Source organism: Lycium barbarum, chromosome 10, assembly GCF_019175385.1.
Source record: "Lycium barbarum isolate Lr01 chromosome 10, ASM1917538v2, whole genome shotgun sequence".
Taxonomy (NCBI): Eukaryota; Viridiplantae; Streptophyta; class Magnoliopsida; order Solanales; family Solanaceae; genus Lycium; species Lycium barbarum.
The window spans coordinates 21,661,492-21,685,921 of NC_083346.1; the positions used below are offsets into that span (position 1 = coordinate 21,661,492).

General features: G+C 34.3%; 2 protein-coding genes across 7 annotated transcripts; one reads left to right on the top strand and one right to left on the bottom strand.

Annotated features, from left to right (window-relative positions):
• The first annotated feature begins 1,441 nt into the window (after positions 1-1,441).
• On the top strand, positions 1,442-14,541 carry LOC132614494 (shikimate kinase, chloroplastic). 4 transcript variants are annotated; one of them, XM_060328951.1, is made up of 11 exons: positions 1,442-1,596; positions 3,255-3,546; positions 10,456-10,514; positions 10,932-10,986; positions 11,158-11,230; positions 11,414-11,501; positions 13,276-13,358; positions 13,463-13,592; positions 13,704-13,782; positions 13,932-13,993; positions 14,228-14,541. In XM_060328951.1, the coding sequence occupies exons 2-11, from the start codon at positions 3,330-3,332 to the stop codon at positions 14,282-14,284; spliced, it is 903 nt and encodes a 300-aa protein (XP_060184934.1). In that variant the 5' UTR covers positions 1,442-1,596; positions 3,255-3,329; the 3' UTR covers positions 14,285-14,541. The 4 variants fall into 4 exon arrangements, with proteins under 4 accessions (XP_060184934.1, XP_060184936.1, XP_060184937.1 ...); XM_060328953.1 differs by having other exon boundaries at positions 1,490-1,596; positions 3,252-3,546; XM_060328954.1 differs by lacking the exon at positions 1,442-1,596 and adding an exon at positions 2,053-2,398 and having other exon boundaries at positions 3,252-3,546.
• Positions 14,542-15,393: 852 nt separating this feature from the next.
• Positions 15,394-21,079, bottom strand: LOC132614493 (F-box/kelch-repeat protein SKIP6-like). 3 transcript variants are annotated; one of them, XR_009572318.1, is made up of 3 exons: positions 19,694-21,079; positions 18,874-18,972; positions 15,394-16,385 (listed from the first exon to the last, which is right to left on the bottom strand). XR_009572318.1 is itself a non-coding variant. In XM_060328949.1 (2 exons), exon 1 carries the CDS (start codon positions 20,770-20,772, stop codon positions 19,711-19,713), a length of 1,062 nt encoding a protein of 353 aa, XP_060184932.1. In that variant the 5' UTR covers positions 20,773-21,079; the 3' UTR covers positions 15,394-16,385; positions 19,694-19,710. The 3 variants fall into 3 exon arrangements, 2 of the variants coding, with proteins under 2 accessions (XP_060184932.1, XP_060184933.1); XM_060328949.1 differs by lacking the exon at positions 18,874-18,972; XM_060328950.1 differs by lacking the exons at positions 15,394-16,385; positions 18,874-18,972 and adding an exon at positions 16,398-17,608.
• Between the last annotated feature and the right edge of the window lie 3,351 nt (positions 21,080-24,430).

Consider the following 24,430-nt stretch of genomic DNA (forward strand, 5'->3'; position numbering starts at 1 on the left):
AACATTGGGAAAAAAGCAAGTGGAATTGATTATTTTAAGTTAAGCCAATAGTACTTGTGTGTATAGAAATATTAGGGGTTTGCTAATTAAGAACTACTGTAGCTGAAAAACAAAAAGAAGAAAATACAACTCCAAATTTGCTGTACTTTTACTTAATTGGAGTTACCTAATATGCATTGGGTATTTGAAAGTTCAAAGCTCCGTGATGTTAAACAATATGTTGGTTCCACTTGAAACACATATCTCAAAAGATTTCTAGTTTGGTCTTGAGTCATTCTTATTTATGTGTTGTTGATACATATATTATTATTTCATATTTCAAATCTCATAAAATAATATATATATCTTCTCATAACTTATGCATGTACTAGAAATGCGAAACATAATGAGCCAACCGAACGTTTCATTAAGTTATACAATGATAAACTTTTTTTATACGACCAACCAAACATTGTAAAATTTATGCGAAATTATTAAATTGTTAATACAGTAAGCTAGACAACCATGTATATAATCTTCCTAAATTCTTTGGCTTAATGCTTAAAAAGATGTAGCCAAACACACCTATAACCTACAAGACTTCTCTGTTATTACAGTATATTTTCGCTTGCTGTTAAGGGTACTAAAAATTTTCCTTTTATTAATTATAATTGAATCCGAAAACTATTTTATAATTTGACTCTTACCTACCAATTCGAGTTGACATAGTAAACTTCATGCAAATGCTCAAATGCAACAACCAAATTATAGTTAAATTTAACCAAAAGAGAAAATGCCAAATCCAAATCAATGATATTTTATTAAACAAAGCTTAATTCTTCTTTTTTCCTCGTGCTAAATGCTCCATCTGTCTCAATTTATGTGATACATTTTTCTTTTTAGTCTATCTAAAAAAGAATGATGCATTTCTATTTTTAAAAATAACTTAACTTAAAAATTCTGCTTTTACCCTTAATGAAATGATATACGGCCACACGAATATCTATGACTTTTTTTATACCACTAGTTTTAAAAGTCTTGATTTCTTTCTTAAACTCCGTACCTAATATATCACATAAATTGGGACATAAAGAGTATTATGTCTTTAATGAAATCTAAAGTTTTGTTCCTTTTTAGTGATATACCCCCTCCGTCCCAATTTAAGTGTTTTACTTTCCTTTTTTATTTATTAAAAAAAGTATTTCTTTCTATATTTAATAAGTTTTGACAAGTTTTAGACCACAAGATGTACACTTATTTAATAAGTTTTGGCAAGTTTTTAGACCACAAGATTTAAAGTACTAAACTCATCTTTAATTTAAGCCACAATACTCAAAAGTCTTTTTTTGTTTCTTAAAATCCGTGCTTAATCAAATTAAAACACTTAAATTGGGACAATATATATATTTTTTTCTGGTAACAAATTATCGACCTCACCTAACACATGACACCTTTCCGCCACACAGTCGGTATATATATAAATTCATTTCAAAACACAGCCTCACCTACCTAACTCTCAAATCTCACAAAAAATTTCCAATTTTTTTTTTCTCATCTTCTTGATTCATACATATTTTAATTAACTGTTCCAATTTTCCTAATTCTGCTCAATAAAAGGTTTGTGTTTCTTAATCCTTCAATTACTTTATGATTTAATTGCTATTTGTTTTAATCTGTACTTTATTTTGGGTTGTAGAAGACATTAATTTTCAAGAAAATAGTGTGGGGTTTTGTTAATTCGATTATTTATTTTGATTTTAAGAAGTAAAATTATATCTGGTTTTGTTTTCTTTTAGGATATAGTAAGCTCAATTGGTTGTTAAAAAAAGGCTGAATTAGGAAAATTAGTGCAAGTTTTATTCTTTCAATTAACTCCTTTTCTGTTTAAGAAGACAATTTTCAGTATATTATATTTTTTAATAATAAGTAAAGAAATTTTCTCAATTTTAAATGCATCTTTGGCAAAGATTGGGTTTTCCCTGTGGATCTAGACTGCTTTCTTATGCTTTATTTAGCATTTTTGCCTTGGCTTCATTACTTCTGTTATTTTTTTCCCAGATTATTTTGCTTTGCTTTTGTTTGAGCCGAGAGTCTATCGAAACCATATGTTGTAAAAGTTCCTTTTTAGTGATATTTCTCGTTTTGTTTGTTCTTCTCTTCACCAATTTATCCACCTCACCTCACCTCACCTAACACATGATACCTTTCCGCCACTATATATATATATATATATATATATATAAATTCATTTCAAAACACACATTTTTATAAGTAACTCACCTACCTAACTCACAAATCTCACAAAAGCTTTCCTACTTTTTAAGTTTTACAACTTCACCGATTTTTCTTAATTTTTCATTTTCTTCATTCAATACATATTATAATTTACGTTCCAATTTTCCTAATTCTGCTCAATAAGGTATGCATTTTTCAATCCTTCAATTCACTTATTGATTTAATTGATTTTTTTTTTCTTTTTCTGTGCTTTGTTTTGGGTTGTAATAGAGATTAATTTTTCAAGAAAATAGTGTGGGGGTTTTGTTAATTCGATTATATATTTTTCTTTTAAGAAGTAAAATTTTTTAGGATATAGTAAGCTCAATTGGTTGTTAAAAAAAGGTTGAATTAGGAAAATTGGTGCAGGTTCTATTCTTTCAATTAAGTTTTTTTCTGTTTAAGAAGACAATTTTCAGTATATTATATTTTTTTGATAAGTCAATAAATTTTCTCAATTTCATAGTATGCATTTTTCGCAAAGATTAGTTTTTTTTTTTTTCTGTGGATCTGTATGTTATCTTTATAGTGTTGAGCTGTTCAGTTGTTTAATCAAACATTTTTTCTTTTGGGAAAAATTACGCTCTATGTCTACTAGGAGAAAATATTTACGCCATGTAGCCCATATTTTGAGTTTGTTACCCGGTTTAGCCCATATTTGTGTAAAATACACCATTATACACTTTTATACAAGGTTGATACATTATGTATAATGCTTTCCCCCAGGTGTAATGTTGTATAATATTGTATACTGGGCTAAGTGGCGTAATATTTTATGTTGGGATGTATATTTTTTACAATCTTCCCTTCTTTTGGCTTCATATTTTCCATTTTTCGTCTGTTATTTGTACTCCTTTCTTATATACCTGTTAGCAATTGGGTGAACAAAATCTTGACTTTTTTTTTTCTTTTTTTTCCTTTTAAAAGTTTTAATATTGCTATTTTTGGGTAGATTTTGAGGTAATTAATTGTGGGTTTCTGGAACTTTCTTGATTTAGCAGGCAACAGAAGATTGGTGACAATATAGAGTATATTGTTCAGCTCTTTCTGATTTGAAAAGGATACATTTCTTGATTATGGAGGCTAGAGTTTCGCAAAGTCTTCAGTTATCCTCATGGATCAATTCAGATAAGGTTGTAAGGAAATCGAGTGGTTCCTTGTGTTTCTCGGAGAAATGGAATGAAAAACGAAGGAATCGGATAGTCGTATCATGCCATTTACAGCCTAGAAAAGCTGCACGTTCTGATAAACGAGTAGAGTTGAAAGTTTCATGTTCTTCTCACAATGTTCAAGGTATTTGCTAGTTTTTGCAGTCTTATATTCTGTAAATATTCATGATTCAATTCAGTGCAATACGTTGTAGTTATGCAAACATGTGACTGATGCAGAGTTTGAATAGAAATATGTATATATGTGCGCATATATAAAATACGCACACACATACACATATTCAATTGAATGAAGTGGCACCAAATGGAGTGAAATGGATGTAGAGGATTCATATAACCAACTATAACCTATGCTACTCGGACTCTTCACTTTCGGTGCCGCACCCGTGTCAACACGACATGGGTGTGGGTGTGGGATCCGTACCCGATCTGGTCAACCGATTTTGGATACTTTGACCAAAATCGGCGGAGAAATTGGGGACAGATTCAATGATTTCTTTAATCAAAACAAAAGCTAAGGTGAAATTGAAGAAAATGGATACCTTGTATGTAGAAATTTCTATGTCACTCCTTTTCCTTTTATCTCCTTCCTGGATTCTCCCCTTGATCAATATTTTTTCCTCAAGTTTTCAACATAATATCTCATAATTTAGGTTTTATAATTCTATTTTTAGATATTTGAATTTGTTTTAGCTGAATCCCCACACCCATATCCATAACTGGATCCATATCCCCGAATCTTAAAATTTAGATCATGAAGGATCTGACCTCTAGATCCTCACCCGTATCGGACACCTGCACCCGAATCCGAGCAACTTAGACTATAACTAGCTTCAGACTAAGGTATAGTAGTAGTACCATTAGTTGTTGTTGTTTTAGTTATGTGTGGAATGCTTGAAACATGCAATTGATTGTTGCAGACTTTGAGTAGTTTGCATTCTTGGGGATAACGTGTTGGTGAGCCTATGCCCTGTTGTACCTATAGGTTTGAATTTCGCTTGAAATATTTGAGAACACTACTTTACTGGGTGTCAAAATTTCTGGTGAAATCCTAAACTCCCATCTCCCTTTGTTTCTTTTCTTTTATTTATATACTTATTCTTTGGACGAGCATGATGGTTGATGTGCTAACTAAGATAACCTTTCACTGCAACTAGGATATCCCTTGAACAGGCTAAGTTCCATTCCATTGAACATTTAGCTTTTTGTTAGTGATGATATTCCCCTTTCTGCAACCATGTGCAACTCATTTGTATATATAATTGACCTTTTCTTCCTTTCATGCCTCAAAAATGTAGACACACGAGAAGATGGCATGGTCAACCTATTTCGTAGTGCAAAGAAAACGAGGGAAATGTAAAGCTGACTTCATGTGGGAAAATGTTGAACTTATCTATCATTCCTTCTTTTGTTTAAAATTTAAATGCCTCCTATTAGAATTTTGGAGGGGGTAATAATGCAAATGTCTTTTTGGTGAAGAATAATGCAAATGTCTTTTCTTCTCATTTCCTGTTCCTTTTAATATTCCTAACTGAACCTTGCATCCTAAGGAGCTTCAGGCAAGTTGCCTTGATTAATCAATAATTTAAATCTGTCAGCAACTATTTAGGCTTAGAGGGTGACAAATTAAAATTACATTTGTTACTGTTAAAAACCATTGCTGTAAAAAGATATTGGGGTGCGCTCCTAATTGCTAATCATATTGACTATTTACATGCAAGTACAACAAAAAGCATCAACTGATTTTACTTGAAAACTTTCTCCTACAATTGGATGATAACTTTTTAATGTAGCCTGACTTTAGTGGATTTGCTTTTTCTGCTGTAAATTGCTTTGAGTTCATTTTCTTCTTTGGTCTCATGTGTTGCCACCTCCTTGACGCTCTGATTTGGTGGTGGTTGCCATCTCTGTCTGGACACTTAATCATAATCCACATAAAGTTCTTTAAAACTCCAAAAACTTACTAAGCGCCTTGACCTTAATTTTACTGACATCTGAATGAATGAAACGTTGCTTTGCACAAATTCTACTAATGCCTAACTCAGAGGAATAAATTAACACCCAGTTAAGTCTACGTCAGTTGTGATGAGGTGTTAATCTGTTAGAAAATTAGAGCACAGAAGTTTTCAATAAAAGTTTGTCGGCAAGTTTTCACGAACCCAAAGCTTAAAACTTTAGATTAGAGGCGGAAGTGCGAGAGAGAATTAAAGCTATTGGAGTTTGGTGTTAAATTTAAGCGTGAATCCAGTGGTTTTGGGGGGGGGGGGGGGGGTAGGAGGGCATTGTCTATTTCTTAATGAAGATGAAAATTATTTGTTGGAATGTTAGGGGAATGAATGATAGAAGGAAAAGAAGTTTAATTGATTCGTTATTAAGGAGATGTAATGTAGATGTGGTTTGTCTGGCTGAAACAAATATGGGAGGCCGGAAACAGGAAGACGTCAAGCAAGTAGGGGGGTCTAGGTGGAGTGATTGGGTGGAATTAGAGGCGCATGGCAACAGTGGGGGTATTGTGGTGTATTGGGATAAAAGGAGATGGAATTGTAAGGATAAACATGTAGGACAACACTCAGTCACTGTATCCATGGAAGAAGAAAATTCTGGCTTTTTTTGTACATTCACTGGAGTTTATGCACCTTGCGATGGGAGGATGAGAAGAGGGTTGTGGCAGGAATTGGCCGTAATCCATGATTTGAATTTACATCCATGGGTGATTGGTGGAGATTTTAATGTTGTCAGGTTTGCAGAAGAGAAGAATGGAATTGCCAGAGATACAAGAGCCATGAGGGATTTTTCTAGGTTCATTAATGATTTATCATTGCTGGATCCACCACTCCATGGAGGTTCTTTCACAGGGTTCAGAGGGGTGAATAACCAATGTGCTTCCAGATTAGATAGATTTTGTTCTCAGAAAGTTGGGATGAGCAATTTAAACTTATAAAATGACGAGTATTGCCTAGAGTCACGACGGATCATTGTCCTATTCTGTTCGAGTGTGGTGACTTCAGTGAGGGGAAAGGTTATTTTAAATTTGAAGACATGAGGATGGAGCATAAGGATTTTTTTGACTTGGTGGGTGATTGGTGGAACTCATATGATGTACAAGGTAGAGCTGATGTAATCTTGGCTAAAAAGCTGAAGCTACTGAAGGAAGATTTAAAAAAATGGAACAGAGAGAGCTTTGGAAATTTGGAAGATAGGAAGGCTAAAGCCATGTCAAGACTGGAAGCTTTGGATCATGGTGTTCTATTGAATCAAAATGCTGATCATAATGAAATTGAAAGGTGTAACATCAGAAAAGAGTTAGAGGATATTGCTGTAGCAGAGGAAATATCTTGGAGGCAAAAATCAAGATGCTTATGGATGGAAGATGGAGATAGAAATACAAGATTCTTCCACAAACAAGCAAATGCTTATAAAAGATATAATTGCGTTGATAAAATAGTTATTAAGGGGAACTGAATGAGGATGAAAATGTGATCAAGGAACATATTCTGGAATTCTACAAAGGTTTGTTTACAGAAGCTGAACCTTGAGGCCTAAATGGTTAGATGAGAATTTAGTCAAACTATCAGAGGAGGATAAAGAGTGGATACAAATACCTGTTACAATGGAAGAACTAGAAGAGGTGGTTAAACTGTTTAAGGGAGACCAGGCACCAGGTCCAGATGGTTTTAATCTTCATTTTTGTCAGTAATGCTGGAATATTGTCAGGAGTGATGTATGGGACACTGTGAATTTGTTTTTTGTTAGGCCAATCAGTCTTTTGGGGAGTGTCTATAAAATTATTGCCAAGTTGTTGGCAGAGCGACTCAAACTGATTATTGGGAAGCTAATTTCTGATAATCATAATGCATTCATAAGGGGAAGACAAATAGTTGATGCTTCTTTAGTTGCAAATGAGTGTGTGGAGTATATGTTGAGAAACAAGAGGGAAGGGGTACTTTGTAAATTAGACCTGGAAAAGGCTTATGATCCTGTTAACTGGGCATGTTTGTTAGATTAAATGAGACAAATGAACTTTGGTGAAAAACGGCTGAAATAGATTGAATTTTGCATATCCACAGTGAGATTCTCAGTCCTCATTATGGTAGTCCTCAAGGCTTTTTCAAATCTTCTTGAGGGATAAGGCAGGGGGATCCTTTATCCCCATATTTGTTTGTGTTGGTTATGGAGATACTTAGCAGGATGTTAGAGAAAGCTGAACATCTGGGATGGATTAAGGGGCTACAGGTTGGGAGAAGAGGAGGTGGAGACTGTTTCACTTCTCATATTCCTATATGCAGATGACACTTTGTTAATTTATGAGGCAAATAGAGAACAATTCTTGTATCTTAGAGGAATTCTTTTAGTCTTTGAGGCGGTCACAGGTTTGAAAGTGAATCTGGCTAAGAGTAGCCTGTTTAGCACAAATGCAGACCATTGCATAGAGGATCTGGCTGAGATTTTGGGCTGTAAGGTGGAACAGATACCTCCAACTTATCTGGGGCTTCCTTTGGGCGCGAAAAGAAATGAAACACGAATCTGGAAGGGGGTGCTGGAAAGATGTTCTAGTAAGTTATCTCCGTGGAGAAAGCAATATTTATCTTTCGGAGGCAGACTCACTTTGGTAAGTAGTGTTTTGGATGGAATTCCAACCTACTTAATGTCTTTGTTTCAGCTACCTGTATGTGTTGAGAAGAAATTGAATACCTTAAGAAGCAATTTTTTGTGGGAAGGTAAAGGAGACAAGAGAAAGTTACATTTGGTGAAATGGCAAAAGGTAATTACTAGTAAGAAAGGAGGAGGTTTGGGGGTGAGAAATTTAAAATTTCATAATAAGAGTTTAATGTATAAATGGTTGTGGAAGTATAATGAATGTGATGATAGATTGTGGAAGACTTTGATAGATGCTAAATATGCAAGAAAGGATACATGGAGCCCTCCTTTTGTTCATAATGTTTCTAGAGGCAGTATCTGGAGCAACATTAGCAAGTTGTGGAATAAGTCTCAACAACATACTAAGCTGAAGCTGGGGAATGGTGCTAAGATTAAATTCTGGTCTGATGTTTAGGTGGGAGAGGAATGCTTGAAAAAACAGATTTCTAACTCTGTATAATTGCTCTGTTAACAAAGTAGGTAGTGTTTCAGAATATTACTCCTCCAGTGGGTGGCAATTACGTTTTAGGAGAGGCTTTAATGATTGGGAAGTGGAAGAGGTCGGGCAGTTTCTACAGCTTTTGGATACGACGGTGGTAGAGGAAGATGAAGAGGATGCTTTGTTATGGACAGCGAGCAGTGATATGAAATACTTTGTTAAAAGCAGATATAACCTGCTGCAGGAATGTTCTGATGATTTTGAACCAAATTGGCCATGGAGAATGCTATGGAAAACAAGAGCACCGGTCAAAGTAGCTTGCTTTGGCTGGGTTGCTATTAGAAATGCATGTTTGACTCAAGATAATTTGCAAAGAAGAGGATACAATTTAAGCAACCGTGGTTATTTATGTGAAGTGGAGCGGGAATCAGTCAATCATCTCTTTATCCATTGTAAAGTTGCTAAACAGTGCTGGGAACTTATATTGAGCCTGTGTCGTGTAGCTTCCTTCAGATGTTAGAAGTCTATTGGAGAGCTGGCAAGGGCAGAAAGTAACAAAGAGTCAGAAGCAACTTTGGAGGACCATTCCCTTGTGTATTTTCTGGACTATTTGGAGAGAAAGGAACAGCTCTTGCTTTGAGAATAAAAAGAATCATATTTCTAGAACTAAGAACCTCTGTTTGCTCAATCTGTTCGTATGGTGTAAGAAGAATACTTTAGAGAACATGGATCAGTATATGGATTTTTTGGATTCTCTTGGAAACTTGTAATCTGTTACTCTTGTAGGGTCTGTTTGTTTCTGATGTAATTTGGTGTACCTTCTTGGTACCTTTCTTTTAATAATACTTTTACCTTATCAAAAAAAAAAAAAAACTTTAGATTAGAAGTCAACCTCCGGACATTCTTGGGAGAATATTGAATAACTTAATTTACAATTCTCCATGTTGTGAGCTCTTCATTCCTTCTGGAATCACAGCGAAACAATGACATAAAAGTAAATACTTCTTTTGAAATCGACGCACCTAGAATGGATGTTTAGGAATTTCACTTGAAATTTGATCCATTTGAAAGCAGAACACTGCATGAAGTTTACATATATGAAAAGGAAGCCAAGCATGTTTGCCAGTATCAAAATCTGATTTTTGGGAGCATCATATTACCTTTCAAGTTTTGTCAGCTATAAATTTCAGACTTGGATTAGCACCTTAATTAGGATCTAATCTCACAATTAGTTTTTTTTTCTTTTTTCTTTTTCCCCTGGTCAGTAAAACATGAGTTAGTTTTTCTTTTTTATTTTTCTTTTTATTTTTTATAATTTTATATCTGTGAAGTTCCAGTCTCTGGTAGCAAATATTTTAACAAGGATGGTTTTATTTCTACAACCATGCTTGTAAGTAAGGGCCATGAATTTGGATCTCATACTTTCGATGGGTATCTGAACTTAAATTGTATTATATGGTTCCAAGAAGAGTTGAGTAGACTTCCAGATACCTACCATTACATACTTAAATCTGTTCTGTTTTTCCTGTATAGTTGGTTAGCAAAATGCAGCATTACCCTGTCTACCGAAGCAGTCAGCATCTTTTACATTTTGTTTTCTTCCACGCAAAATCTTGACAACCGAGAGAGAGATCCGGGTTGTGGGGGAATATTTACATTTTCTAAGTTTGTATGACCATTATTATACCTTTCATGCATGTGTGTTTTTTGGAAGCGCCTAAAACCATATTCACCTAATAGCTGGCAAGTGACATTATGATTCTGTAATAAGGCCGCCACATATACAGAGTGTTACTAACGATGTGCATGGTTAGTATGAGACCCCCCCCCCCCCCCCCCCCCCCCCCCCCCTCTCCACCACACACACAAAAATTAAGGAGCAGGATAGGAAATTTTTTACATTAAAGCATAATATGCTAATCCATTTCTTATTGAACTGTGATGTTTGGTTTATAGCTTCAGTTCTGGAGTCTGGATGTCTTTCTGCATCAATTGATGAAATCGAGACATTGAAGGTATAGTAATATGTCCTTTTGCCTCCTTACCTTGTCACTCAGAATAATCTAATCTGTATCGGACTGTCATGTCTGTTCATAATTTTTTGTGTTGCCTATCTGTTCAATGTCCCTTCCAGTAGGAAATCTACCTTGGCTGGAAACTTGCAAAAACAAAAAGAAATGAAAAAAATAAGGGAAATGTATATACAGAGAACACTAAGTGACAGTTGGAGAAAACTTATCATTTAGTTTCTATAGAGAGTAGAACAAGTTGCTGAATGCACTTATCTCTATTTCCTTTTCTTTCCTCTTAGGCTTTAACCAAAGAAGCGAAGGAAAGAATATACCCTTCTGTTTTCAAAGAAAACTGTAAATACGAGGTTGCTTTGTGTATTGGATGGCTTCTGATAGCTTCAGTTTTCATTTTGATTTCAGAATAAAGCAGAAGAGGTTGAAGAATATCTAGATGGACGATGTGTATACCTCGTTGGTCAGTTCACTTATGACTTTTCTGCTTAAGTAGTTACCTATGAATTTTCTTTTAAATAGATCATGGTTCATGTAAATCCTGTTAGATCTTGTTTATTTACAAGCCTTTTCTTTATATGCTTATCCACTTTTGGTGTCCTGTTAGTTAACACAACACTTTTCTTAAATATAGGAATGATGGGCTCCGGCAAAACAACTGTGGGCCGGATTTTGGCAGAAACACTGGGATATTCCTTTTTCGACTGGTTAGCTTAAGTAGCATATATTTTTTGGATTCTGTTCTCCGTAAATTGTAGATTCATGAGAAATGTCATTTCAAGTTTTCAATAGTTTGTTAGGCCTATCTAAGTAAATGGCATGCCTAGTGAAGCTCGAGTCATCTTGTCATTAACTATCGTTTGAGTCATTCTCTTTTGTCCATCCTTCAGTGACAGGCTGATAGAGCAGGCTGTTGGTGGAACTACTGTAGCTGAAATCTTTAAGCTTCGTGGAGAGAACTTCTTCAGGAACAATGAGGTTAGGAGCTGCACAACTTCCTTTTTGTGCTTTTTTCTTGTTCTTGCTGCCACATATCTAAGCAACCGTGTTGTGTTATACAAAGTGCTTAATTAATGGAAGGAGGTACTACAATTGTGTTAATATGTTGGAGTCCTTTTTATAGGCGTTGTTTTCAGTCTAGTAACATGACCGTTCAGTACAGATTGAACTGTTGGAAATCAATAGCTTAAACTCTCAAGTATGACGTGTTTTGAATATGTGAATTGGAAGTGAAACTTTGACCAGATTGAACTAAGTGATGAATGAGCTGCCATCTTTGACATGTCAGGTGAAATTGCACATGTAAACTCTCATAGTAGCTTTCTTGGCAAATAAGTGCCTTTTTTTTTTTTTTTTTTTTTTGTGGTGCTTGTATAAATGCAAACATAATTGGTGAAATATCCAGTAAATTGCAAGTTGCCATACTTTTCGGTTTTGAAGTGAGAAAATGAAAATTTCTCACCAAACCAAGTTTTCTTCCTCATTTTGGAAAATGGATATTGAGCATGTTGGTTGGATGGGAAAAGTGGGGGAACAGTGAACTGTGTCATATTTGTGTGGAAAATGAGGGAGTGGGCAAACTCATTGAATTTAAAATTAGCTGGTGAATATCAGATTTATCAAAATTAAATCTAAAGCTTTTATAAATTCAGAGGGCATGTCGGGCGATGTTTCATCTGGATTTCTGAACTACCAGTTGTCAGGGTGAAGAAGATTTTTTTCTATTTTAGATTTGTACCTAAATTGTGTTCAATTGTCGTTGATTAGATCTTGTGCTTTATACTACAAAGAGGCAAATTTGACGAGAATAACTGCAATTGGTTATTGTCTAGTTCCCCTGACAATTAGTTGCACGGAGTATGAAGTGCACTTCAGGTCTTCATTGAATGATAAGTTACAGGACAAATTAGTATCAGCCATATGAATCTACTGATAGTCATGATTTCTGCAGTTTAGATTTTATTGATCTGATGCGCCTAAGTACAGTCAGACCTCTCTATAACAACCACCTCTATAACAAAATTTCACTGTAACAGGCAATTTTTCATTGGAATAGACTTTGTATGTTATATTTTTCTTCTCTGTAACATCTTTTACTTATAAAAAGCAACATCCATCATTATAATGGTACACTCTTTGTAAATTTACTCTGTAATAACCTTACTTAAATACCTATGTATTTATAATAACCAAAAAGAAAAGACTATTAATTATATTTTATTGGAACATAACTTTAATAAATTTTGTAAATTCCAACAAGTAATCTAGAACGTTAAAACTCTTGTAACTTGGAGTATCAGAAATTAAAAGATAAAGTTGGGGACTTTTTGTATTTTGCCATTTTCGACACATTCCATATTACATTCCTTCCCCCATTCTGCCCTTTCTTCATTATCATTCATGTCCTCTTTTGGGTAAGTTTTGTTTATAATAGCAATAAAATCCCAATGCCTAATGTTGTTATAGGTGTATACAAGCAATCGCTATAATAGGCATAAAAAAGTCCGGAGACACGAGGTTGTTATAGAAAGGTTTAGTTGTATATACACAAGCTATTAGATTGTCTCAGTTGCACGTGAGATACAATACATCTTAGTTACTATACTTCTACATCTACTTTACCAAGTCTAGATGATATTAGCACTCTGCTACTCCACGTGAACAATTTTAATTGGTCTTACCATTAAGTTGATTGTTTCTTTCCTTTCATTCCTGATATTAAATGGTTTTTCATTCTATATCTTCTACTTAGACGGAGGTATTGCACAAGCTATCTTTGATGCATCGGCTTGTTGTTTCAACGGGTGGAGGTGCAGTCGTTCGACCCATTAATTGGTATTTGAATCAGATTACATTAATTAACTTTTTGTGACTACTGGATCTTATATTGTGGCTTTCTGGCGACATGCTTATTTGGCTCCTATTAACACTATTCTCAGGAGACATATGCACAAGGGTATTAGTGTTTGGTTAGATGTTCCTTTAGAAGCTTTGGCCAAGAGAATTACTGCTGAAGGAACTAAGTCTCGTCCCCTTTTACATGAAGAATCAGGAGACATTTATGATAAGGTAGTTTTCCTTCCAGTAGGCAGTTGGAATTTCCTGTTTTGATTTGTATGTCTTGCGCCAAAGCTGATATGTTATGTTCTTCCTGTTGATACCCTCTTTGGCTTTGGTTAGACTTTGAAACGGTTAACTACTTTAATGGAGACGAGGGGTGACAATTATGCCAATGCCAGTGCCAGGGTTTCACTAGAAAGTATGAATTCCTCATCCATTGTTTCTTCTTTGTCCATAAGTTGTACTTTTTGAGAATTAGTTTTTTCCTAACGAAGCATCACACATTTTTCTTCAGAATTCTACTTTTTGTGGTCTGTATGCTGAAGTTTAGATGTTCCTTCTTTGCAGATATTGCGGTGAAACGGGAAAAAGATGTGTGCCATATTACTCCTACTGAAATCGCTTTAGAGGTCCCTACTATCTCTTGGCTCTCGGCCTCTGTGCCTCTTTGCATGCACGTGTGTTAGTGCTCATACATATTTCTTGACATCCTGAAAACGATTATCTTCTCATACTTCTGAATTCCATTTGCATGTGCACGTGCATTTGTGCATTTCTTCACCTTCTTTCAGTGATATCTCAAGTGTCGGGCCAAATTCAATATGCTTCTCACTAAACTACATGCACTGTGTGCATGTGTGCAGGTTCTTATACAAATTGAGAACTTCTTAAAGCACCAAGAGAGCGTTGTTGTGCTATAAGATTTTTCGCTTCCAATAGTGGGGAGGAGGGTGGTTTGGTGCTCGACTTGATCTTTGCTCGCTTGACAAGGGCATGATTTTAGGTGTTCGAGACACTTGGAAGTTTTGATAACGTTTTTCTTTTGTTTGTTATTATTATGCACTGGATATGTAATTGTATATAATCAACCCCATTTGTTGGATCTGTAGTCTGTCCTAAATGTCCAATTTTTGTATACTAAGAACGCAAACTCAATAATTATGTGGTTATTTCACCATTTGTGACAGAATTAAATATTTAAATTTCTCGAGATAAAGAGTATCAGATTTCAAGCTCTCACTTAGATCACACACAGAACAACTGTTATTCATTATAGTTTAAGCCATGGCACTTGAATATTTTAATGAAGTGGATGCCAATTACCTACTTTTTGCACTTCCAAAATTCATTAAGCTGACCCTCTATAAATAAGGTGAAAATTCCGTTTGGAGCCAAAAGAGTATCTTAAAGTGTTTGGTACAGCAACATTACTATGTTGGGATACTACCAACCAAATCGATTTCATCAACTAACTACTACAGTCCATTTTGAACTTGAGCTTAACTTTTATTCTACAAAAGAAGGCGATGGTGGAAATAACATGGTGGGGGAAAAAGGAAATGGAACTTACATGGGGACTATTGAATTATCCAAATCTGAAATAAAATAGGATGAGTTATGACTACTATGTTAATATTGCTTAACATCATTTGTCTGATGAAATAAGAACACTTGGAAACTATTCCATTTCTAGACGACTTTTATGTTACTCTCTGTACTCTTGTCCTTTTTCCAAAATGATTTGTCTTGCTTTCTATATTATCTTGCATGGTTTCTTCACTTCCGTTATTTGCTTTTCTGACCTAATTTGCATTCTCTTGAGCTAAGAGTCTATTGGAAACATCCTCTCTACCTCTCAAGGTAGGGGAAAGGTCTGCGTACGCTCTGCCTTTTCCAAACCTCACTTGTGAGATTACACTGGGTATGTTTTTGTTGTTGTAATAAAATCACACAAAATAAATACGGTATTGGGTAAGGGGAAAGGGGAAGTTGGTCTACCAAATCGTACAAGCTATACATTTTTGGAGGATAGCCAACACAACTAGTGATATTTTTTTATAAGTCTGAGCAACATAGAGCTCCTTTATACTGCAAAAAATTATCCAAGTAAAAAATGGAAAACTCAAATGGTAGGAACCCTTTATCGGAATTACAATGACAAAGTGAACTACCAAAGTAGACCTTGATGTCTGCATTAATCCTAGGCAAGCATGCTTTTCTAAAGTTTTGTTCCTTGACATTATAATACAGGAAACTTGTACAATTCAGATCCAGTAGTATTTTCCCATTTTGAACACAACAGGCTATTTTGGACAGAGATGGAAAAAAATGAAACGACGACATGGACACTGAGGAATCATATAGCTAATGGACCCCAAATAACTTGGGATTGATGTCTACTAGTTGTTGAGGACAACTGATTATTTCGAACATGTCTGAATCCATCGTCATTAGAGAAATGACAGCTTGGAAGTCCACAATATTCAACAGTATTGCGGTTACAAATATATCGAGTAGCGAACTGTCAAGTCGAGCACTGTTTGAAATGCACTTGAATCTGCAAAGAATCTTGGCTGGAATTCTGACAAGAACCTCAGCTGAATAGCAGAGTTGAAATATTTGAAACTCAAGCAGTGTCAGAAAAATTTGTTGATCCTTTTCTCCTTGACAATTACAAACTATTGCTCATTGCCTTTGTTACGCTAGAATTTGTTCCAAGAATTTATGTAGCAGCTTTCCACAAATGTATTTGAAACACAACTCACATCTACAACTCCCCCAGTCTGGCACTGAAAGTTGAACCAGAAGCACTTACCTTTATCTGGAAATCGCCTATGGGAACATTCAACAACTTGAAAATATTGATTCTTGAGGGTTTACACTGGAGGTTCCTTGCCGGTATCTGAATTTGTGCAGTCATATATAGAACTCTCAAAGACGAAACTGCAGCATTATGATGCGAACCAAACAAGCAACATGTGAAAAGACAGATCATCTCATGCATTGATCAGCACCTTCAATCTGTGCATAGAAACACATCAGCCTTCCATTCAACGATATTCAGCATATAATGAAGGCCAACAAACTCACATCAACTCAACAACAGTAAATCCAAGAATAGCGTTCCTTTGTAAAAGCGTGAGCACAAGATGGTATGTAGGCCCATGATTTTTCTAAAAATAGTTTATACACTAATAAATTAAGCATAAATTACTGTAAAGAAATGGGCTTGGGTCTAATTCAACCCCAAAAGCTAGCTCATACAGTGAGGATTGTCCAAGTCCATTTAAGGAGACCAATTACCCATCCCATATCCAATGTGGGACTCTTAACAGTTCCCAGTATGCCCAGACCCCATTAAATGGAGCGTGGACAATAATATGGGGGCCAGCATTGATGAACAAAGGATTGGGATGAGTCTAGTTCTAATACCATGATAAAGAAATGGACCTTGGGTCTAACTTAGCCCCAAAAGCTAGCTCTGGGGTGAGGATTCTCCAAGTCCATATAACGAGATCAATTACCCATCCCATATGCGATGTGGGGCTCAACACTCTCCGCACACCCAAACCTCGTTAACATGAGCGTGGACAATATAATATGGGGCCTAATATCAGTGAACAAAGAATTGGGATGGGTCTGACTCTGAACTCTTAACAACTAGAAACGAGGATTGTGAAAAGTACATTAAGATAAATAGTCCATGAAGAAAGATTTTTGAAACTTGTGGTTTGAACAAACCATAAGCATTTGTGTGACTATAAATCATCTCATTAAGGGCAAAATGAGAATTTAAAATGAAATTGTTTCTAAATATATAAAGGTATCCTTCAATTATCAGTTTATCAAAGCATTTAATAGAAACATTTCAATTATCACGACAGTGAATAAAATCATGTTGATTAATAAAACAATATATAAAAGCATCAATTGTGTCTCAAAGCATTTATAGAACTATTTTAGTGTGGCAAGTACAGCTTCGCTTAATTTGCATTCTCAATATCCACAATTCAAGATTTTCACAACAGGGATGGTATATGCATTGGGATCCCATCCACGATGTCTGGCATGCTCATCCCCGCCAGATAGGTTCTATGTATGCATCAAGGATCCAAGAAGACCGATCAACCACCCCGACCGGTTAGGCAAAATGCATTTCACATTATCTTTTTAAAAATCACGGTGTTGGCTGAATTTCATTTTATGCGCATCAAAGATCCAAGAGATCCAATCTGCACACCCGACTGGAAAGAAACACACAATTATCATTTTTATGGTTCATATCAAGTCATGACATTTTAGCCGAAATCGTTCACTTATAGCCAGTGTTATCAAAAGCGAAAAGCGTAAAAAAGCTCTAAGGTCAGCTGGGGCTTTAAGCGAAAAGCGCAAATCAACTGTGGGCTTTAATGAAAAAAGGCGCAATGGTGCAAAACTACAAATATATAATATATGTTTAATCCAAGACAAATAATAATAAGCATGAATTACAAATATATGGACAAAGAAACTATAAAAAAGTGAAATATCAATTTTCTAGTGTCATCTTTTCAAGAGAGGCTCATTTGCAAGGAAAAGTATGTCTTAGAGCCTTGATGATGACACTGAATCGCACATAAAGCGAGGCGAAGCACTCAACATGTTTTGAGCCTCGCTTCAGGGCTTAAGCACGCCTTTGACAACACTGCTTATAGCACCAAAGACTCATTTTATTTTTTAATAAAAATCACGAGATAAGAGTTACTATTTTATCATTTGAAAACATGTCATGAATTCCACAATCAACAAGTCACGAGAGACATTTAGATAACGTGGAGTTTCATTGCACAAACATCACAAGGATTATATAAGTCATATATTTATAAAATTCAAGACTTATGTTACCATTGTTAAAAAAAAATAAAAAAAAAATAAAAAAATCAAGACTTAGCCATTTAGTGAATTTCATCTTTTTTAAATCAAACGATGCAAGCTTGTCTCGCAAGACATTGGAATCCCATTCAATTCGCTAGTTCGAAAGCCTGAAGTAGTATGAAAGCTCACAAGATAATTTAAAGCTTGACATACCTCAGTGCAACACTTTAATAATCATTCGTTAGCTCTACATGTTAAAGAACGAGTCAATCGATTTTAATTTACATAAACAAACTCATATTTATCAACCAAGTATCACAGTGGTACTAATTTAATCAACTAAGTGTCCAACACTTAGGCATCATTCTTAAGGTTCCCAAAAAATCTATATTCTTCCATTGAAGGTAGATTCTTGATTTTAACTCCAATTCATTTATTAAATGAGTTATGGAGTCTTGTAGCTTCATTAGAAACCCCAAAAGACATCGTTCATACAAACTCGACACTATTCATCTTCATCCTCAATTTAGCCTAGCTTAATAATAAGCCATTCAAGACTTTGCATAGAACTTCAATAAAATGGTACTTTCTACTTCACCACACCTCCCAAATACTCAATCCATAATTATATTCAAGAATGGAGTGGAGAAATTACCTCTTTCAAACCAAGCCCTAACTTGAATTCTTGTAGTATCTTGAAAGCCTTGTTGGAGTCTAGCTAATCCAAGTTTGTAGTAGTGCTAATTAACTCCAACTAATACAAAAATTTGGACAAAACTTACCTTAGATGGCCTAAGAGTAGTCTTATTGAGAGCTGTTTTTTTATCAAGCTAATTGTTTGTAAAAAATGTAATCCCATTGCATTGAAGCACAACTGTATATTCAGTTAGGAAAAGGCTTAAGCAGAATCTTGAACGAGAGCTTCTTGAGGAACCACACTAATCATATTTTTGCTTTTGCTCCGTAAAAACTCAGCTACAGGAATACAGGGGAGTTTATTTCAATGCTCCTTGTACCTCACTTAGTGGGGGAGAATCTTATCATTTTTCTCATTAAATGACAAGGAATAAACATATGCATATACTCAGATGATACTGCTACCATTATTAATTTGCTAGATTCAATATGCATATAGATGCTGCAAAATTTTCAGCAAAAGACTAATGCTTCCCACCTCCAAGTCATTAAAATTTCCTCCAAAATGAAGTTTCCAAACAGACTTGATTTACAGGATTCAAGTTTATGCCAAAATTACAACTAAGATGTCTATCTCTTGTCCAGAACCACTGATTGGTATAGGTTAGTACGTAAACTTTTTTTTGTTTTAATAAGTAGGTTAGTACAACTTCAATTTCAGTTATTTCCAATCTAACCATCCTTTCAAGGAATTCCCCCTAGTTTTGCTATGAATACCATAAGCACATCTACCACACAAATCAATAAAATGCTTAACAAAAGCTTGAGAATAACCGCACCTTGTTTGTAGTAATCATCACAAGTCAACTGCCAAGCAATGAACAATCGAGGCACCATTAGGAACAACAAGAATCATATCCGACCACAAAATTTTCCCACTCAACCCTCCGTCTTCATTCTTCCATACTTCAATCTCCGCACACATAATATCAACCTCCTTGCCACTCCTCTTACCTTCCCACACAACACACAACTTATCATCAAAATTCACCATCGTCGCACCACACAAAAACTTAGGCAACCCTTTCTCCACCCCTTTCAATTCCTTCCACACATTTTCCTTCACATCATACCCTCTAATCTTACCCAAATAATCATAACAGTACAACAACTCCCCCACTACCGCGGCCCTCCCCCTCCAACCAAGATCGAGCCTTTTCGACACGCTTCCCCACGCACAACCCCCAACATCATACACAACTCCTCCCCTATCCGCCATCGCGTACATTCTACCACCCACGACCGCACTAGCATGCATCCACTTCTCCCTAACCTCAATCGGACTCGGCAACGCGGTCCACAACCCCGTTTTCGGATCAAAAACCTCGGCCCAATTCATCGACCTAGCCCAATTATCAACAACACAACCACCCAACACATAAATCTTCCCATCCACAACACCAGCTGCAGCAAACTCTCTACAAACCCTCATTCTTGGACCCATTTCCCAACAATTAAACCTACAATCAAAAACCCACACATTATTCGACGGTATATCACCAATAGACCCACCAATCACGTAAATTTTCGACCCCAAAACGGCGAAAGCCGGTCCAATTGTCCTAGTTGGCATTGCAGAAAGTTGAAAAACCTTAATGGGTTTTTCTTGGTTTCTTGAAAAGAGAGTGTACCACTGGAAAGTGGAGTTTATCCTTAGATTAAGGTAAAGGAAAGTTTCAGTAGTATGGATTCTCGATCTAGTGGTGTAGAGTGCAGTAGAGCTTATCGTGGAACGCCAAGATTTGGAAACAAGAGAAAGAATTGCGTGATGGTAACGTGGAACTCTGGCTAAGCATTGTAAAGCTATGTCATTTGGTAGGTTTGGGATGAGCTGAGATTGTGTGTAAAGATCAGACATTTTTTATGTAAGATTGAAAAGAGAAGAATGGTTGATGAGTTAGGGTGAAATTTCAACTTTTGAGGTGGAGAATGACAGCACGAGATTGAGTATTTATGAGCAAAGGATTAGAATTAAGTATAGAATGACTTACTATTTGTTTTGTAAAGATTGAATCAGTTCGGGTGACTATTGATGGTATTCAAAGAATTGTGCACTTTTACACCGGGTGAAGTTGTGGATCTAGGTGAATCTCAATTTTGGGAGGGTTTTGTTGATGAGGATTGGGGGAGGAAGAGGGAAATTGTTAAATCTAGAGAAATGTACAAGCATGTTGTTGTTGTAGTACATTCATTATAACATTTATTAAACATAAATTATACATGAGTGATACATTTTTTAATTATACGTTGATTATATATTAATTATACAACAATGATATTTTTTCTATACATATACTTTAGGGATATATATTCTATACGATAATGATACAGTTTCTATACGTATGATACATTTTTTCTACACATATACAGTAGTGATACATATTCTATACAATAATGATACAGTTTATTTACATATGATACATTCGTATACATGTACAGTAGTGATACATATACAATAATGGTACAAGTTATATACATATGCTTGAATTAGTTGAAAAATGATTAGAAATTGAAATTATTTTGAAAAGGCTAAAAAATGACTTTTAAGATTCTTGGGTCATAGAGTGTTAACAATTTCACCCGGATAACCATTTGTGTCCTTTTCCCTTATGATATTACTTTGACTATTTTAAATTATAATTTGTATAGAATGCCAATTTTATGTTTCATATAAAGTTTAATTACCAATTCCGTATCCGAAAGAGTAACTAGTCCAGCTATGAAAATTTGGATTTTTAGTCCATCAAATATTAACAAATTTTAATTTTGGTCTTTGTGATTTATGGTTAAGCATAGTTAACCTTCACTTAATTGATATGCACACTTCTAATCCTCGTGAGTGTGAATCTCACAAACTTAACATGCTATTAAATGCTAAACTATTTAATTATCAACGTTCTACGTTAAATTTTATACTATTAGCATACTTGAAGGTAATATTGTTTTAAAAATAGTTTAAATATAATTTTAGTTGATAAAAAGTCAAATATGTTTAACCAAAATTAATAACTGAAGGATCAAAAGTGCAAATATCCCAACTGATTAAATCTAAGGTTTTATAAATTCATGTTGCACGTCTCCTTTAAACTGCTGGTATCTCAAGTTGGGACTTTTGTTTAGTCATAATTATTTATAGATTTAGTTTTCTGTACAATTAAGTTGTAGTCCTTCATGGAGGCTGAATAAGCGTGCAAGTTATCTCACTGACTCATATCATTAATTTTCTATTTAATGTTACGTCAGCTTGTAGGTACATTTAGGGGTGTTTATGGTTCGATTTGGGTCGGTTATTGGTTAAAATCATAACCAAACCAATTTAGTCGGTTTTTAAATGTCTAAAACCATAACCAAACCAAGTAAAATAATAACCACCGGTTTGGTTATTGTCGGTTTGGTTCGGTTTGGTTCGGTTTTTCGGTTTATGACTAGCCGTGACAATTCAAATATTCTCTCTCTACATTCTTCAAATTTCTTATGAAACTCTTTTTTCCTCATAGCCCACAAGGGTGAACTTTGCTGCATATTGAGGGAAAGACACGCTGTTGGCAAATCAGGTGAACCAAACTTGCAACGCAGTTTAGATTCAAAAGAACAAGTCAAACAGAAGTTTCAAAATACAAAAAACCCTTATGCTTACGACTTATTAGAGTTGGGCTTGGATTGTTGGACATATTCTTTTAAGACATGGGCCTTAAAAATAAGTAGACCAAAATTAAATTAATAATGAAAAGGTATAAAATATCTTTAATTATTTATGAAAAGCTAATATTATACATATAAATAATTATAAATTTTATGTATATAATTATCGGTTTGGTTCGGTTATTTATTCGGTTATTTTTTACTATAACCATAACCAAACCAAATATTATCGGTTTTTCAAATTTAAAACCAAACAAAACCAAACTAAACCAAATGTCGGTTATTTTATTCGATTTGGTTAAATTTTCGGTTTGGTTTTGGTTTTAACCAAAACTGTGAACAGCCCTAGGTACATTTATTGGTCTTATTGATTTTCACCTTCCAACGTTGCCTTAAAAATCAAATTCTTCCCTCAACTTTGAAAAATAGACATTCTCTCATCTTTACCTTGTGCAATATCTATTTCACCCTTATTATTTCAATCCTTCATTTATGTTATATATATATGTGTGTGTGTGTGTGTGTATATATATATAAGTTCATTAATATTATAAGAATAGTACTTTTACGAATTTGTCACATAATCTAATGCTATTTTTTAAGATTATTATTTTAATATTATATGCATTATGTATATACGTATGTACATGCATATGCGTAAATTTAAGTTTTACTTCTCTCTTATTCTTTATTGTCTATATAAATAAATAAGTTTGGGTAATCATTAAAGCAATATTTTCTAAAATTATAATTTAAAATTCATTTACAATATATACAAAATATTTTTAAAGATTTGACTCTATTTTTTGTTGTTGTTGTTGTATTACATGCACTGGAATATATTTATAAAGTTATTAATATTTGTTATTTTAACTTGTATAAATAGATATTAGAGTTTGATTATTATTCTTATTATTATTAAAATTAATTTTTTTATTCTGCTAATTTATTTCATTGTAGAACAGTATTAACCTATATACTCAATCAGTATTTCTCACTTTTTTCTTTTCCCAAAAGATAACATTTATTTATTTTATAGGAAATTTGATACATAGATTAAAAAAAAATCATGATTTTAAAGAAGCAAAAAAAGAAGACAAAAGTTAATAATGTAAGGGTAAAATAGGCATTTCTAAAAGTCAATTAGGATAAAGGGGGGAGATTGTCTATTGTTCAAAGTTGAGGGGGGAGCTTGATTTTTAAAGCAAAGTTGGGGGGTGTAAATGATTTTCACCCTATAGATAATGTAAGATTGAAAATAAAATGAACGGAAAAATAATATATGAGAGAAAAGGGAGAACTGAAGAATTATCAATTTCTTTCCGTTATTTTGTTTGAATGAGATTAAAAAAAAATTATTCTCATAATTGAATTTTTCGTGTGTTCAAGGGCAAAATTGACCTATTTTTCCTTATTTTGCAGTAAAAGTTAGGAAGGGCATTTTTGAGCAACAAATGTAAGAACGATGTTATTTTTGAGCAAAACAATGCAACAGAGGCATAATTGACCCATTTCGAATAGTTCAGGGGTATTTTGGGGCAAAACTCACACAAATACAACTTTTTAAAATGGTAATTAAAAAGATTACAACAACTTTATAAAAATTACATAAATACAACTTATTCAAAAATTTAACTTTTTAATTACAAAAATACAACTTTTTACATTCCTAAAATATCAATAATACTCAATTTTAAGAGTTACTACCATTAATGCATATATTCACTTTTTACTTTCTCTTTCTTTCAAACCGTTTTAATTTTTTTTTCTTTCGTTTCCTCCTCTTTATTTTTCTTTTTTTATTTTCACTTGATGAATGCAATTTTTTTTTGTGACTTATATAAATTTATTTAAATATATTAATATTAAGAAAA